This window comes from Capricornis sumatraensis, chromosome 21 (genome assembly GCF_032405125.1).
Source record: "Capricornis sumatraensis isolate serow.1 chromosome 21, serow.2, whole genome shotgun sequence".
NCBI classification, from domain to species: domain Eukaryota; kingdom Metazoa; phylum Chordata; class Mammalia; order Artiodactyla; family Bovidae; genus Capricornis; species Capricornis sumatraensis.
The window spans coordinates 35,479,952-35,498,117 of record NC_091089.1 but is presented as its reverse complement, the minus strand read 5'-3'; the positions used below and the strand labels follow the sequence as shown (position 1 = coordinate 35,498,117).

At 46.1% G+C, this 18,166-nt stretch overlaps 2 protein-coding genes across 3 annotated transcripts in view; both read left to right on the top strand.

The window, feature by feature from the left end:
• Positions 1 to 15,836, top strand: part of LOC138097474 (laminin subunit alpha-3-like) — a 173,431-nt gene extending 157,595 nt beyond the window's left edge. Inside the window, exons 26-31 of the mRNA XM_068993656.1 lie at positions 960 to 1,104; positions 3,626 to 3,787; positions 8,275 to 8,373; positions 10,755 to 10,838; positions 14,443 to 14,673; positions 15,732 to 15,836. Of these exons, the coding sequence (XP_068849757.1) occupies positions 960 to 1,104; positions 3,626 to 3,787; positions 8,275 to 8,373; positions 10,755 to 10,838; positions 14,443 to 14,673; positions 15,732 to 15,836 (826 nt within the window). The remainder of the gene's footprint in view (positions 1 to 959; positions 1,105 to 3,625; positions 3,788 to 8,274; positions 8,374 to 10,754; positions 10,839 to 14,442; positions 14,674 to 15,731) is intronic.
• Positions 15,837 to 15,887: 51 nt separating this feature from the next.
• Positions 15,888 to 18,166, top strand: part of LAMA3 (laminin subunit alpha 3) — a 78,785-nt gene continuing 76,506 nt past the window's right edge. For both annotated transcript variants that reach the window (XM_068993765.1, XM_068993764.1), the window contains exon 1: positions 15,888 to 16,058. In XM_068993765.1, the coding sequence (XP_068849866.1) occupies positions 15,888 to 16,058 (171 nt within the window). The remainder of the gene's footprint in view (positions 16,059 to 18,166) is intronic.

Here is an 18,166-nt window from a genome sequence, read left to right as displayed (position 1 = left end):
CACCAGACCTCCCTGTCCATCACCAACCCCCGGAGTTTACTCAAACTCAAGTCCATTGAGTCGGTGATGCCATCCAGCCATCTCATCCTCTGTTGTCCCCTTCTCCTCCTGCCCCCAATCCCTCCCAGCATCAGAGTCTTTTCCAATGAGTCAACTCTTCGCATGAGGTGGCCAAAGTACTGGAGTTTCAGCTTCATTCCCTCCAAAGAAATCCCAGGGCTGATCTTCAGAATGGACTGGTTGGTTTCAAATGTAAACATAGTGATTTGATATTTGTGTCTATTGTGAAATGGTCACCATAGTAAATCTAGTTATCACCCATGATCGTAAATACTTACAATTTTTTTCTTGTGATTAGAATTTTTAAGATTTACTCTCTTAGCAACTTGCAGAAGTGCAGTATGGCATCATTAACTATAGTTGCTGTGCTGTACATTACATGACATTCCAGGACTTAGTTATTTTATAACTGAAAGTGTGTATCTTTTGACCCATTTTTCATTAGGATGATGGTCACTTTGAGCTGCTTTGTGTGAGTGCCTTGTATCTGCTTTTCCCCATTCTGCTTGGACACTGGCACCTGTGGGCAGGCTCTGTGTCTACTTAACTGGCTTTTTAAAAAAATATATTTATTTATTTGCATTGGGTCTCAGTAGCAGCACACAGGATCTTCATTGCATCACGCGGGATCTTTCCTTGCAGTGCACAGACTCCCTAGTTGTGGCTCAGTAGTTGTGGTGACCAGGCTTAGTTGTTTCGTGGTATATGGGATCTTAGTTCCCCGACCGGGGGTTGAACCTGTGTCCCCTTCATTGGAAGGTGAAGTTTTAACCACTAGACCACCAGGAAAGTCCCTGAACTGGCTTCTGACAAGCAACTTCTCTGTGGCAGTGCAGGTCGGCTTTAGAACTGTGTGTACAAAGGTGATGAAGACTTTTGCTTCCTTTCCTTGTGCACAGATGCAAGCCCAGGATCACAGGGCGGCAGTGTGACCGGTGTACTCCCGGCTTCTACCGCTTTCCTGAGTGCCTCCCCTGCCACTGCAGCAGAGATGGGACCGAGCCGGGAGTCTGTGACCCGGGCACCGGGGCGTGTCTCTGCAAGGTAAGACAGAATGTGCAATGCTGGGGATGTGGGCCACCGGCCAGAGTGGAGGGTCTTCATGCTGAGTCATTGTATAAAAACCCTCGGGAAACGAGATTGACCCATGATCAATGATGCTGGGAAAGATTGAAGGCAGGAGAAGAAGGGGATGACAGAGGATGAGATGGTTAGATGGCATCACTGACTTGATGGACATGAATTTGAGCAGGCTTCGGCAGTTGGTGATGGACAGGGACGCCTGGCATGCCACAGTCCATGGGGTCACAAGGAGTCAGACATGACTAAGCGACTGAACTGAACTGAACTCATTGGGTAGAAACAGTTAGAAGCCACCCCAGCCTCACTGCTCTTGTCCTTTGGAGGGTCTACAGATCTCCTTAAGAATCTGATGACACAAATGGTCTCCAGAAAAATCGGCACAAACTTTTGTCTATAATTTCAAGAGGTTCCTGGGTTTCCCTGAAGCCTATTCCTGTCCCGTGGACCCCAGGTTCATCATCTCTGCTCCAGGGTGTTCTGCCAATGACGGATGGGTTCCCCAATCCCAGCAGATGCTCTAAAGTGGTTGTAAGTGGGATGAACCAGTCTCCCCCACATTGTGAAATTTTTGGTGCTGTTTTTCTACCTTCAAGATGTTAACGGGCATCTGATGAAATTTAGGAAATCCTCTCTTCCATTTGTATGTGGTATAAAAATTTAAATAGTTAATGTGGTAGAACAGTTGAACAGTCATATAACTTTGGATGTTTTATTAGCATCCACGTCCCATTGTCTTATGTCGGTACTTAATTTGTAGCTCTCTTGAATCAGAGGCCCTTCAGAAGGAATGATCTCTTCTTTCGTGGTTTTCTTTGATAGGAAAACGTGCAAGGCACAGAATGCAACATGTGTCGGGAAGGGTCATTCTACCTGGACCCAGCGAATCCCAAGGGTTGTACCAGCTGCTTTTGTTTCGGAGTCAGTCATCACTGTCACAGCACTCATAAGAGAAGGGCTAAGGTAGGCAGGGCATCAGACTCCTTCTGTTTTTCTTTAGCACTTCTAAATGAGAAAGTGAGGGGTTCCCAGGTGGCACAGTGGTAAAGAATCTGCCCACAGAACAGGAGACGTGAGTTCGGCTCCTGGGTTGGGGAGATCCCCTGGAGTAGGAAGTGGCAACTCACTCCAGTATTCTTGCCTGGAAAGTTCCATGGACAGAGGAGCCTGGTGGGCTGCAGTCTGTGGGGTCGCAAAGAGTCGGACATGACTGAGCATGAGCATGCATAAAAATAAAGAATGAGAAAGTAACGCACTGGCATGAGACGTGAAGAGTCATGGAGGTTTTTGCATCCTGCTGGGTTAGAATGTTAAGCACTGTGCTCACTGTCCTTAGCCTGCAGGGTTCTGTCCCCAGATGTGCTCACGTTCCTCAGCTCACGTCCCCCATCAGATCTCTGCTCACGTGTCCCAGTGCTTGGAGAAGCCTCCCCTTACCACTCACTGACTCAGTGCCCTCACCTTTCTCTGTGGACTTCATAGCGTGCATCACAGTTCTAAAGCTTATTATCTCTCTTCTTTCACCACTTGCGGGTAACCTCCCTGATAGAATCCCAGTGCCGTGAGCAGGATCTGAAATGTAGTAGTTGCTCAATACACACTCAGTAGAGTTGGTTGTTCTCCTCCCGTACTTATCTGCTTATCTTCCTGTTCTACTTTCCTTCTCACCTGTTTTACCACATCTTGTCTTTGGCCACTTTTAAAGTCAACTCCAGAAAGCTAACCCTTGTGTTGCCTTCATGACCCCATGCTTGCTTTCTTGTGTGAGTCACATATTTGTTGTTATTGTTGTTTAGTCGCTAAGTTGTGTCCGACTGTTTTGTGACCCTATGGAGTGAGTCATGTGTTATGTCCAACAAATGTTCAAAGAAAGATTTTTGTATCTGTTTTACTGCCTGCCTCTTGAAAGGAGCACAGGCTTGTAGTTGGGGGAGAAAGTTATTTTGTAAATCCACCCTGAAGGCTCCTCTTCTTATCCCCAGGGGACCCCCGAAGCATTATTCCACATCTCTGCCTTGTCAGCTTCTTCTTTTCCTTCCCCTCATAATTTAACTCCTGGCTTCCTTTGTGATCAGGGGAGTATTTAATTCTGATGCTCCATTTAGAGAAAAACAACGACAGCAGGCCACTGTAATTCACATCATATTTTTTCTGCAAGGAGCTCATCATTAAAATGCGCCCACAATCCTAGTTATGGTCCACACCCTTATTTGCATATTATTCGAACAGTTATTGGACACTACTAAATGTCAGGATGTGTGCAGGGCTAAAGGATAAATCCCACATGCATATGGCCACTATCCTTTGAGAACTCCTAGTCTCGATGGGTCTGTTGGGGGCTGAGCGGGAATCAGAGATGAGGAGACACCTGAGGGAGGCCTTTGCAGCAAGGTGGCTGCCCCGCGGCTCTTTCTGCTCTTCAAGATTCAGCCATCGCCAGAGGAGCCATGGGCACATGGTTCCATCCCTTGCCTCTGTGTTTCAGCTTGTGGACATGATGGGCTGGCGCCTGCAGACAGCGGACGGAGTGGACATCCCTGTCTCCTTCAACCCCGGCAGCAGTAGTGTGGTGGCCGACCTCCAGGAACTGCCTGCCACGGTCCACAGCGCGTCCTGGGTCGCCCCACCTTCCTACCTGGGGGACAAGGTAACCACATCCTGCTGTTCTCCCGTGCCCTTGCTGGACTTCCTCCATCACTACCTGGGCATCATTAACCAGAGGTCTGGAAGGAAAGTTCCAGAAGTTCAGGTTACTAAAATTGGAGACCTTAGGTTAATCATGGGCTTCCCACATGGCTCAGTGGTAAAGAATCCTCCTGCCAATACAGGAGACTCAGGAGACTTGGGTTCTGTCCCTGGGTCAGGAAGATCTCCTGGAGGAGGAAAGGGCAACCCCCTCCATTATTCTTGCCTAGAGAACCTCATGGGCAGAGGAGCCTGGCGGGCTACAGTCCATAGGATCTCAAAGGGTCAGACACAACCGAGTGACCGAGCTCCCGTGGGTTAATCACAAATGCAGATGATGGAGGGACTGAAGGTGTACGTATCTCAGGGCCCCCACACGCATCGCTCACCAGCAAAGGAATAACGCACCTGGTTGTTCTTGGTTTTCACTTAATGCTGAAGAATTTTCCTCCATGGAAATAACCCTTTTAAATAATACCTGATGCGAATGGCACATGTATGCTTTTAAATGCCAGTGCTGAGAATTCTTTGTTTTAAAGCAGAAGAAAGGCCCCTTGACAGGAAAACAAAAGCTGCAAAGTGACTCATGAGCTTATTAAAAGAAGCCCAGGAACCAGCGACAGCACAGCTTTCAATAATAGAGTCACGTGTGGTTATGAATAAATTCTTTCTTTTTTAAAAAATAAAATTTACTCGGGTACAGTTGATTTACAATGTTGTGTTAGTTTCTGCTGTCCAGCAAATTAAATCTGCTGTCCACTCTTTTTAGATTCTTTCACATATAGGTCATTACAGAGTATTGAGTAGAGTTCCCTGGGCTCTACAGTAGGTCCTTATTGTTACATATTTGATATACTGTAGTGTGTGTATGTCACAGACGTAGAACACAAGCTTGTGCTTCCCAAAGGGGACAGGGTGTGGGGGAGAGGAATAAATTGGGAAATTGTGAGTGACGTGGTTAGACGCTCCTCAGGGAGCTTATAAACAAGTTGGTTTTCCTTTGCTGCATAAATTATCATTCCAGGATCAGGCCACCTACACTCATTTATAAGGACAGAAGTATGAGCCTCCCATAGAAACATCCTCTGGTGACACATGCTCCTGGGGGCCCAGGGTAGAGCTTCGGGGAAGAGGGAGATTTCACAGAGCCCCGCCCACAGGATGCCATGCCCTCATACCTAGAATGACTAGGTACTCGGGTCTTCTCAGCCTGAGCCCTCTGACGCTGTCTTTGGGTTGAAGGGCTGTGGATGCTGACCTCTGAGTGTGGGGAACATTGCTCATCGCACATAATCCTGCTTCTCCCTCTCGTGACATGCCTCTTCACATCCACAGGGCGAGCCCTGTACTCACTGGTCATCTTGTCGTGGGTAACAGATGACCCACAGACTTTGCAGCTTAAAGCAGCAGACCATTACTATCTCGGCCAGTTTCCGTGGATCACGGTGGCTCAGGGTCTCTCCTGAGGCTGTGGTCAAGACGTCAGCCTGGACTGCAGTCACTTGGGCCTGGAGGATCCATGTCCACACTTGCTGGTGTGGCTGTCAGCCGGCCTCTGTCCTTGGCTGGCTGTTGGTTGGTGGCTTCAGTTCCTGTTCATGTGAGACCCTCCATAGATGTGTGAGGGTCCTCATGATACTACAGTTGGCTTCCACCGAAGCAAATGTGAGAGAAAAAACAATATTTCTGTAACCTAATTTCAGAAATGACACGCTCTGGTTTCTGCTATATTCTGTTCTTTAGAACACAGTCACTAAGCCCAGCCTAAACTCTGGGAGGAGAATTAAGCTCCACCTCTAGAAGACGGGAGTATGCAAGAATGTGTAGACCTATTTTTAAAGCCTTAAGTTCCTCTAAAAACTGTAAAAATAAAGTGACCATATCACCTTGCACTCGCACTCCTGGGCATGTTTTTCCAGAGAAAAACATGGTCCAAAAGGATACACACACCCCAGTATTCATTAATTACTGTTTATAATAGCCAAGACAGTGGAAGCAAGCTCAGCGTCCACTGACAGGTGAATGGGTAAAGAGGATGTGGTGCATATATACGATGGAATATCACTCAGCCATTCACAGGAATGAAATAATGCCTCCTGCAGCAACACAGATGGACTTCGAAATTGTTGTATGGAGTGAAATAAGTCAGACAGAGACAGACAAACATCATATTATAGTGCTTATATGCAGAATCTAAAAAGATGATGCAAATGGCCTCACTTAGAAACCAGAAACAGACTCACAGGCTTAGAGAATGAGCTTAGGGTTACGAGTTGAGGGAAGGGGCTGGGGAGAGGGATAGATCAGGAGTTCTCAATGGATGTGTTCAAACTTCTGTATTTCAAATATCAGTAGATAATCGACAAGGACCTCTTGTCTAGCATAGAGAACTCTCCTCAATATGATGTACCAACCTAAATGGGAAGAGAATTTGAAAAGAATAGATGCATGTATGTGTATAACTCAATCACTTTGCTGTACACCTGAAACTAACACAACGTTGTTGATCACCTATATGCCAATATAGAATAAAAAGTGAAAAGCAAATGATGTCAGCCCATCAAAAAAGCAATACTTACTCTCAAAAGAGAATGTTATCTTGAGATGTTATCTTGAGTACTTCCAGGCTCTTTGGTCATAACTAGGTGAAGCTGTGTAGGCTGTAGGTCCTAGGGAAGAACTTCAGTGGACTGGGAGTCTAAAGGGCTGCCCCACCCCCCTACTCCAATTTATTTGCATCTCAGTAAAAAGCCTCTTGATGAAAGTGAAAGTGAAGAGTGAAAAAGTTGGCTCAAAGCTCAACATTCAGAAAATGAAGATCGTGGCATCTGGTCCCATCACTTCATGGCAAATAGATGGGGAAACAGTGGAAACAGTGTCAGACTTTATTTTGGGGGGCTCCAAAATCACTGCAGATGGTGACTGCAGCCATGAAATTAAAAGACACTTACTCCTTGGAAGAAAAGTTATGACCAACTTAGGTAGCATATTGAAAAGCAGAGACATTACTTCGTCAACAAAGGTCTGCCTAGTCAAGGCTATGGTTTTTCCAGTGGTCATGTATGGATGTGAAAGTTGGACTGTGAAGAAAGCTGAGCCCCGAAGAATTGATGCTTTTGAACTGTGGTGTTGGAGAAGACTCTTGAGAGTCCCTTGGACTGCAAGGAGATCCAACCAGTCCATTCTGAAGGAGATCAGCCCTGGGATTTCTTTGGAAGGAATGATGCTGAAGCTGAAACTCCAGTACTTTGGCCACCTCATGTGAAGAGTTGACTCATTGGAAAAGACTCTGATGCTGGGAGGGACTGGGGGCAGGAGGAGAAGGGGACGACAGAGGATGAGATGGCTGGATGGCATCACTGACTCGATGGACTTGAGTCTGAGTGAACTCCAGGAGTTGGTGATGGACAGGGAGGCCTGGCGTGCTGCGATTCATGGGGTCACAAAGAGTCGGACACGACTGAGTGACTGAACTGAACTGAACTGAACTGAACTGAAGGGTACTTTGTCTACCTGCCCTGAGGTGACGTTGCCTCTGATTTTTATCCCTCAATCACTCCTTCCTTCTTGATCAGCTTTTACTTTAAGGGGGAGGGATGTCAGTACCAGATGTAAAGTCTGTCCAGAAAGATGCTGTCCAGAAAACCCTGATCGTTCACTTCCTCGTCTCTATTACCATCATGCTGTTAAGGCAGCACTGAGAGGCGGTCCATATGCCTGGTGGTATGGTTGGTCATGGGCTTCCCCAGCGGCTCAATGATAATGCATCTGCCTGCAGTACAGGAGCTGCCCGAAACATGGGTTCAGTTTCTGGGTTGGAAGATCCCCTGGCGGAGGATATGGCAACCCACTCCAGTGTTCTTGCCTGGAGGATCCCATGGACAGAGGAACCTGGTGGGCCAGAGTCCACAGGGTCGCAAAGAGTCGGACTTGTGTGAAGTGACGTAGCACGCACACATAGTTGGACAGGGCTCATGCACCCAAGAGAATGCAAAATCACTTAGGAAACCGTCACCATCTGTGCTCAGGGGAAGTTTTTTTTAGTTTATTTTTGGAAGTTCATCTTGTACCTGATAGATATTAACCAGTTCTCTCGGCTAAATAGAAAAGCAGTGGCCTAGATTTCTTAGAATAGCTGTGGTTTAGTAGCCATCTAGAATAAAAGGATCTTATTTGTTTCTGTGTGACTAGTATTTTTCTGTTTAAGGGAAGTAGCCTCTTGCTTGTAAAACTCAATCATCTTCACATTAAACATTTGAATCAATATAAAATGGTATAAAGTAGAGAGTTAAGATCCCATCTTCAGTTCCTCTCTCTAGAAATGAGCGCTGTTAAGGGGCTGATAGTGTATCTTCCCGGAGCTCTGGGCCAGTGTGCTTTGTAGACAAACTGATGTGGCCATGGTGTGTTGCAGCGCTTGTGCTATTCATGCTGTTATTTCAATTTTAGGTTTCCTCGTATGGCGGCTACCTCACCTACCAGATCAAGTCGTTTGGACTACCTGCTGACATGATTCCTCTGGAAAGGAAGCCGGATGTGCAGCTCATTGTAGGTATCAGAGCGCAAGCCAAGTGACAGGAGGTGGCAGTTGCAGCTTATGCCATTCTGATTTTAGGACATCTTTTCTTAAAAGATAATTTTATTTACATATTTCTCGGCTGTGCTGGACCTTCGCTGCTGCTCGGGCTTTTCTCTAGTTGAGTCGAGCGGGGGCTACTCTTCCCTGTGATTCAGGGGCTTCTCTTCTTGCTGAGCACAGGCTCGGGGGCATGTGGGCTCAGCAGTCGCAGCTCCCCGGCTCTAGAGCTCAGGCCCAGTAGTTGTGGCTCACAGGCCTAGTCGTCCTGCAGCATGTGGTATCTTCCCGGATCAGGATTGGACCTGTGTCTCCTGCACTGGCAGGCGGACTCCTCACCACCGAGCTACCAGGCAACTCATAGGACATCTTGATAAGTGGCCTACAAGAAGTCTGGATTAAGTCATTTCCAGTATTTTGTAGAAACTGGAAGGGAAGTTGAGAGCATGTAGCACCTCCTCCAGATCCTGGGTGCCTGACTATCCCAGCCCCGAATCGTTTCTCTTTTCTTCCCTTCCAAGAACTTAACCATCTCCCTCCTGGCTTCTCACGATCATTGCCTCATCGTAAACTTGTTTTGTGTTTCTGTCTTTCAATTGCATTGCACACATGTTTTTGAGACTTCCCTTTTTGCAAAGTCACATTGCTGGGCTCATGAAGGCCAGGTGGTCCCTGTTGTCAAAAAGAAAAAGTGTAATCTAAGGGGAGATGGACTTCTTTGGTGGCTCAGTGGTAAAGAATCCGCCTGCAATGCAGGAGACCCAGGTTCCATTCCTGTGTCGGGAAGATCCCCTGGAGGAGGAAATGGTGACCCACTCCAGGATTCTTGCCTGGAGAATCCCATGAACAGAGGAGCCTGGCTACAGCCCATGGGGTCTCAAAGAGTTGTGACTAAGTGCCTCAGCACAAACACGAGATACTGGGGAGCCCTTTTGGTTTTTTGAGAAGTGACACCCACATGCTATGTGCTGGGCGCACAGTCCAGAACCACAATCTAGCAATTTCCTTGAGGGCAGGGGTGATATACCATCCTGCTTTGAATCCCTCCAATGTACAGAACCTTGAACATGGGATGGGGTGCCATCACCTGATCTTGACTGTTTCTGGTTCATTTGCTGTAATTAATGTGTTGCAATTCCAGCTTCCTGAAGGACTTCTGTGTGTGTTTTGTGCAAGTGATGACTGGAAAACCCCACATGTCTCGTGCCAGCTGAGGGCCTTGCATTCTGGTAGCTTTCTGTGTTTAGGCACGGCTGTGCTATGTCCTGTTTCTGCTGGCACCCAAATGTATTGAACTGTTGTTTAAAAAACTCGAAGGAAACTTCCTTTGCAAAACATCTTGAAAATGAAGCACCCAGGACTTTAGAGTTAAAGTTTAAGGAAAAATAGTTCCACAATAAAAACACTATTATGACTTGCTGTAGATCAGCCTCATTATTTTTTTACAGAGCATCTCAAATTCAGGCCATTAGTGTGCCTATATTTTACTGCCTCTGTTATTATGCAAACTGTTGGAGCTCATGAAGAAGTGATGACCAAAATTTCTTCTTAATTTATCTTCAAACTTGGAAAGTAATTTAGGCTCATAAAGCATATACTCTGCTGCTTTGTTCCAAACCACTGAAATCAAAAGCTTATTGGGCATATTTCTTAGATTAAGATTTTCAATGAGTGATTGCAGATAATGCTCTTCTTTCTGAAAGGCCGGCTCTGATGAGTGAAACTTTTAGGGGTTTGGTGCCATGAAACAGCTGAGCTTCTCTACTGTGGGTGTGGGGTGAGGTTGCTGGTGGTGGGTGCTGATTGTCCCATTGTGCCCTGAAGAGCCGCTGTAATGGGGACCGGTGCAGAGGTTGAATGATGGGGCTTGTGCCCGCAGGGTCTTGGGCTGTGGGGTGAGCCCTGCTCCATGTGCCAGCCCCGCAGCACCCTGTCCATGCCCCCTGCACAGCCCACAGCCAGCCTGCCAGCCTCCTGCCCTCCCTCCCCTCCCCACTAACCACCCACCAGAGCACTTTCTTGCTCCCTGTCTGATCCTAGGCAGTAGGGGAACTGGTCCCTCATGTTTTCTGCAAAGCATATTTACTGATTTTTAAAAATTGTTTCCATCTTTTTAAGCCACTTTTAGTCAAAGGAACTTTCTTGGTTTCCTATTTGTGAAAATGAACTCTATTAGGTCTTATTATTCCATTTCCGTGTTACTAAACCTTTTGCTTGTCGGTTCATCTTGCAGTTACTTTTTAGGATCAGTCATTTCATGTAAAGCAGATCATAGACATGTGTTTGCAAATCAGCCATAAACTTCGAAACATGCCAGCCAAGCTACCAGCACATTCGTATTTGCCTTCCACAGGGTCAGCACATGTCCGTCATCTACCATGAGCCAAATCACCCCCGGCCAGACCGGCTGCATCATGGGCGAGTGCAGATGGTGGAGGTAAGGAAAAGTGAATGTGAGGTGGTTCTTTCTTTTGTCTTTTTTTTTTTTTTTTTTGGCCACGCTGCAAAGCATGTGGGGTCTTAGTTCCCTGACCAGGGACCAAACCTGCACCCCTTGCACTGGAAGCTCTGCAGCTTAACCGCTGGACCACCAGGGAGGCCCCTGAAATGGTTCTTGACGAGCCTTTCTGTCCTATGACTTAGCTCTTTCAAAGAGTTGGTTTTTCTTATGACTTATTTTATGAATAAGGAACAGGAAACCATCCTGTCTCTTGCTTTACAGTTAAGTATCCTTATTGTATAAACTCCATGCGTCTGTCATGCTCCGATACAGCTGGCATTTGTCCTTAGGATTCCTTCGGTGCCTGGAACCTGGTGGCTTTCCAACAAATGTGCTTGGGGTAAATAAATAGAAAAGTCACAAGCACATCTAATACCTAAAGAAATAAGAATAATATAGCTAAATAAAGGAGAGCTTATCAAATTACGTGTGCGTGCATGCGAAGTCCCTTCAGTCATGTCCAACTCTTTGTGATGCTATAGACTGTAGCCCGCCAGGCTCCTCTGTCCATGGGATTCTCCAGGCAAGCATACTGGAGTGGGTTGCCATGCCCTCCTCCAGGGGATCTTCCTAACCCAGAGATGGAACCCACATCTCTTGCATCTCCTACATTGGCAGGCAGGTTCTTTACCCCTAGTGCCACCTGGGAAGCCCTATCAAATTGTAGAACATTGTATTACACCTACTTGGTTACAACTATTCCTTTAAGCAATGTTCCAATTATATTATTAAATTTGTCCAGGGATTTCCCTGGTGGTGTACTGGCTAAGACTTCAAGCCCCCAGTGTGGGGGCACCCAGGTTCAATCCCTGGTCAGGGAGCTAGATCCCAGTCCCACATGAGGAAATGAAAATGGAAGATCTGAGTGCCGGAAATAAAACATGGCACAGGCAACTGGAGAAATAAATAAAAATATTTAAATATGTCCAGTGAGAATTGTTAAATATATCCTCAAGGGGCTACTTTTTCAAGCACCTTAAACTTGCAGACATGCTGTAGCATTTCTGTACTGGTCCATCCATATGGTGGAATACCATTTGGCAATAAAGAGAACAAGAAGTATTGGTAACTTCCACAGTGTGGATGAAGCCCCAAAATATTATGCTGAAGGAAAGAAGCAGGACACAAAAGTCCACATAGTATGTGATTCTGCTTATATGAGAGAGGTTATGCCAGCAAAAATGGTGAAGAACCTCTTCCAATTTTTCCTCCACAAAAGCAATGAAAAAACTGGCAAATGTGGTCAAAGTCAACTAGTTTAAAAGTCTTGACAATTAACCAAAGGCTATCAGTAATCTGCAAAGCATTTATTCCAGAAAAAAAAAAAAAAAAGCCTGAATCTTTTGCCACTAAGTGCCACAGTACTCCATGATCTGCGGGTGGTCGAATCGATGAATTTGAAGCCACAGATGTGGAGAGTGGACTGGGAAGGTTTTCACGGATTTTTGAGTCCCAGAGGGTTGTCACCCCTAATACCTGCACAGTTTAAGGGTCAACTCTATATTCCAAATAGTTGGAAATAGGGTTTTGAAGATATTTGCACAGTCACGTTCACTGCAACACTGTTCACAGTAGCCAAAAGGTGGAAGCAAGTGAAATGTCTATTGAAAGCCGACAGGATAAAGAAAATGTGTCACATACATGCTGGAATGGTATTCAGCCTTAAAAAAGAAGAAAGTTCTGTCGTATGCTAGAACGTGAATGAAATCTGAGCACATTCCACCAAGTGAAATAAGCAAGTCATGAAGAGATAACTACTATGTGATTCCACTTATATGAGGTATTTAAACTCCTCAAATTCATAGGAACAAAGGAGAGTGGTAGTTGCCAGGGGCTAGGGGAGGAGGAAAAGGCAGTTATTGCTTAATAGGTGCTGAGTTTCAGTTTTGCAGGATGATAAAGTTCTAGAGATCTGTTGCACAATCACGTGAATATAGTTAACACTACCGTACACCAGGCTTCCATGGTGGCTCAGGAGGTAAAGAGTCTGCGTGCAGTGGGGGAGACTGGGGTTCAATCCGTGGATTAGGAAGATCCCCTGCAGAAGGGACTGGCTACCCACTCTGGTTTTTTTGCCTGGAGAATCCCATGGACAGAGGAGCCTGGTGGGCTACAGTCCAGGGGATCGCATAGAATCGGACACAACTGAGTGGCTAAGACTTTCATTTCACTTCACCATACTGTTAAAAATAATTAAGATGGTAAATCTTTATGTTGCATGTTTTTACATCATAAAAATAAAATAACATGAATGTGTGTGTGCAAGAAGAGGTTGGACTTTCTGTCTCAATTATGAACATTTAATGAATGATCTGAGCTGTGCAGCTTACTCTGTTTCCATCTGCCTCTCTACTCGTTCTCACTCCCTTTATGCTTGTACAAGCAAAAGTGCATTGTGCAACAAGCTGAGCACTGAGAAATCTGACTTCATTTTATTGTTCTTTATTTTCTGCCTTCATTTCCCCCCCCTTTCTCGTGGCTCTCTTCCTTCTTGGGAACAATCCAGGATATGTGACTTCTGAATGTAAACCCACTGTGTCTACTTACCTATCTCATTTTAGTGTTTTCCCTGATGCATACATTTTATTAACTTTTATTGGGTATCCCAGGTGGCTCAGTGGTAAAGAATCCACCTGCCAATGCAGGAAATGTTGGTTCAATCCCTGGCTCAGGAAGATCCCCTGGGGAAGGAAATGGCAACCCACTCCCATATTCTTGCCTGGGAAGTCCCATGGACAGAGGAGCCTGGCAGGCTGTAGTCCATGGGGTCACAAAAGTGTCAGACATAACTTAGTGACTAAACAACAACCACAACAAATAGTTGCTTTACCAGGTTGGGGTAGTTTCTGTTGTGCAGCAAAGTGAATCAGCTATATGTATACATATATCCCCTCTTTTTCTGATTCCCTTCCCATTTAGGTTACCGTAGAGTCTCTTCAGTGGGCCAGTGGTAAAGAATCCACCTGCAGTGCAGGAGACCCAGGTTCGATCTCTGGATCAGGAAGATCCCCTGGAGGAGGGCATGGCAACCCACTCCAGTACTCTTGCCTGGACAATCCCCATGGACAGAGGAGCCTGGTGGGCTACAGTCATAGGGTCACAAAGAGTTGGACTCAAGTGACTTAGCACGCATGCACGCAGAGCGTTGAGTAGAGCTCCCTGTGTTATGCAGTAGGTTCTTACTAGTTATCTAGTTATACATAGTAATGTTGAGTTTATACATAATAAACTGGGAAACTAGGAACAGTTTACTATGTATAAACTACATACTATAATCTGTGTAGTTTATGCGTAGTAAACTAGGGAAGCCTGGCGTACTACACTCCATGGGGTCACGAAGAGTTGGACATGACTGAGTGCCTGAACAGCAGTGTGTATGTATGTCAGTCTCAGTCTCCCGGTCTATCCCACCTTCCCCACTTGGTAACCATAAGTTTGTTCTCTACTCCTGATGCATTTTCAGTGTCTTTTGTTGGGTTCCTTCTGGCTGGCTATCTTGCGGTCCCTGGGACTGAGTTCGCCTCTCTGCTTTCACGTGTAGGGAAACTTCAGACATGCCAGTAGCCATGCCCCCGTGTCCCGGGAGGAGCTGATGACCATGCTGTCTAGACTGCAAGGTGTGCACCTCCGGGGCCTCTACTTCACCGAGACGCAGCGGCTCACCCTGAGCGGGGTGGGGCTGGAGGAGGCCTCGGAAACAGGAAGTGGACGTCGAGCACAGAGCGTGGAGATGTGTGCCTGCCCCCCTGACTACACTGGTGACTCCTGCCAGGTAGGAGCTGCCCCTCAACCATCAAATGCCCTGGAGGGCTCCTGGGGCTGGCACTCCTGTCTGCTGTCCAGCCCTCTTGGACAGCCTGGAGCCCTCTGACCATCAAACAAGTTTCTGCTGGGTGTCTAGCATCTTATCTTATAAAAATGAAAAAAAAAAAAATCACTTGTCTCAAAACCCATCAGAAAGCATTAGGAGTTCAGTGGATCCTGGGGGTTGTAGAAATCTGGACTTTCCGGGAGGCAGGAAGGAAGTAACCCTGCATGTCCCAGTATGTGAGCCACTGCCTTCCCAGGAACTGATCCAGGGTCCTCTTGCCTTTCCTTAATCCAGGGCCTCTTTCCAGCACCCATCCCCCCACAGAGTTATAGTCCAGATTCTTCAGGGGAAGTTTCAGGCCAAGTTTCCAGCTCACAGCAGATCCTCAGCGGATGCCAAGTCAACTTGACTGTCCTCAGGGTGCTGTAACATGAAGCTATTTCATATCTCAAGCTGCAAATATTTCCTCTTCCTGAAGAGAGGGAAAGAAAGCACAGTGGGTAGTACAGTGAATAGGAAATAGCAAACACTGGCATCTTGAGAATTCCAGACGCCTGTCGGATATGCAGTTAGCAACTTCCCCTCCCGACCCCTGGATTGCAGGAAACCCTAAAGGTGATCTGCACATCAGTTCTTTTTTTAACCTGCAGGTATAATATCTTTGCAGATTAAAATGCGACCTATTTTGCAGGTTAAAATATAATATACTCACTGTGGTTTTCTCGGGATTCCTGCCAGGTAACTTTTAGTCCGCAGGTACCTCCGCTCTTTGTCCCCCTGTCTTCTCTGTCTTTTCTAGCCCGATTAAGTGAAATTTCTAGCCCGAGGGAAAGAGAGGGACCTCTGGCTCACCACCCTGCTGCCCAGGGCGTGTTCTAGGCGCATGACTCAGCCTGTGATTTACAGCTTCGAGTGCTGTCTGGGGGGTGAGGTGGGTAGAAGGTGATGCCTGCCCCACCTGGCAGGAATTACAGAGTAGCGCGTTTGCCCGCGGGACTGTTATATGCGCTCTCTCCCAGGCTGACTCACAGGTGAAGTTTACAGGTGGGGCCTCCTGCCGCAGACAGCCTGCCTTCTACCTGAGTCAGCCCGGCCTGGGCAGCCAGCAGGAAGGGCAGGTATAAGAGGGAGAGGCAGAGGTCTGTGCGCAGCCAGCGGGACGCCCAGGGACCACGATGCCCCCGGCAGTGAGGTGGTCTGCCCGGAGTGTGGGATGGCTGTGGATCTTTGGGGCAGCCCTGGAGCAGTGTCTGGGGTACAGTTCACAGCAGCAAAGGGTAGTGCTTCCTCCATCTCCGGGTCAATACCAACTGCAAGCAAGTTATTTGGAGCTTAAGCCCAACCAGGTAACGGCCCTTTTACGTTTTGCTTTGGGTGGGGGAGGGTTCCCAGCTCCCTGAGATTTCAAGGCAGGGTGATGAGTGAGGAGTGGGTGGGCTGGGGGAGGGGCCGATGGCTTCACCATCCGCTGACTGGCAGTGTTCATTACGGTGCCTTACGGTGCCTGACAGATCGCTCTCCTGGGCTGTTAACCACAAACCGTATAAACATCAGCCCACCTGGAAATGCCGAGGCAGCTAGAGTTTGAATGCCTGTGGGATGTTCATGTCTAGGAAACTTTGTGCCCTTTCTAGACGAACCCAAGCCTTAGGATAAGAGTCTGGATGCCTGTAGGTTTCCAGGTTCTGCTTGGGAGAAAAATTACCTATAAAGTAAACCTTGAGAATCAGTGGAATCCCTATTTAAGATTAAGAAAAGTGATGAGATCAGCTTTGTGTAATACCGAACAAATGTGCGTCAATTTGCCAGGCATTAAACATTCATAAATTCTGCTTTCACTATATTTAAACTTCCTGGATGGTACTTGTATATTCACAGAGATATAAATTCTATGGCTGCTAAAGTGATCCAGGAAACTTGATAGAGACATCATTTTATCATTTGTACTACAAAAGTTTATTGGAAAAGTTATCCTGAAAAATTATCACTTAAAAAATTAGTAGTTGCAAAGTCTCTTTACTGAAGTAACATGTTAGGACACATTCGTTTTCATTTAGAATAAGTCTTCAATACAGTCTGAATAGTTGAACTGAATTGTATGTTAAATGTAGAGTTTGTGTGCTTTATAGAGGTGAGAAAATAATTATATTTCCATAACCGACAAATGTTCTGAGAGTCACGATACATAGTTCTTGCGGAGTGCTTTTCTATTCCTAAGCAAAAGCAAATTAAGATGGGTGATTTACCTTTAATCAGGATAGACCATCCTCACCCACCAAAGAATATTTAATTAAAGCTTTTACTGGGCATGGTGTCATAAATAAACCATATATATTTATTATTTAGATAATTTGTTCTTTATTAAATCGGGTAATTTTATAAGCATGTAATGGGGTATATGGTGATAATTATAAGGCCCTGTGCCTTATTAGTAGAGATTATTTGTAGATACGCTCATACCACTACTGGCTGAATTAAGTTCAAATGTATCTCTCAGTTGTGCTTTCAGCTCAAGAACATTCCTTTCATGTTTGGATTCTCCTTAGACAAGCCCATTCAGTAATCTAAGATTTTGTAGTGCATTCTTTTGCCTCGACATGGTTCCTAATAGCTGAAGGGAAAATTATATTGGAAACTCTAGTATTGTTATTGTGTATGATTTGGCATCATTGTGTGTAGTTTTAGAAGGAATTTCTAGCAGCAACTGGAATATTCAACTCTGGGGAGTGTGTGAGCTTCTTTTTCCCTTTGGCTTGCCCAGGTAGAGACCTTTAAGGCCATGAATGAATGAGAGCAAATTTCCCTTGGCTATAGCTTCAGAGTCTCATAGATGTATGTGCTGTTTAAAGAGATTAGATTAAAGATCATCTTTATCTTGAAGTATTAATTTTTCCGGATGCGTTAAAGATAGGCCCTGTAGGAGATCAGTGAAGGAAACTAGAGACTACACCTAAGTTTAATCGGTGATTGGCTCTGCCAAAATGAAGAAAATGACTTTCAAGGCAGAAATTCTCTTTAGAGGCAGAAATCTAAGTAACTTTTAATGGCTGGTATAAGAATAATTGCTTTTTTTTTTTTCCTACTGGGGGCATTCTTTTTAAAAAGTTATTTATTTAATCATTTATGGCTGTGCTGTGGCACAGAGGTTAAAGTGTCTGCCTGCAATGTGGGAGACCTGGGTTCGATCCCTGGGTTGGGAAGATCCCCTGGAGAAGGAAATGGCAACCCACTCCAGTATTCTTGCCTAGAGAATCCTGTGGATGGAGGAGCCTGGTGGGCTACAGTCCATGGGGTCGCTAAGAGCCGGACACGACTGAGCGACTTCACTTGGGTCTTCATCACTGTGCATGGGCTTTCTCTAGTTGTGGCAAGCGGGGCTACTCTCTAGTTGGCAGTGCTCGAGCCTCTCATTTTGGTGGCTTCTCGCTGCGGAGCATGGGCTCTAGGCACACGG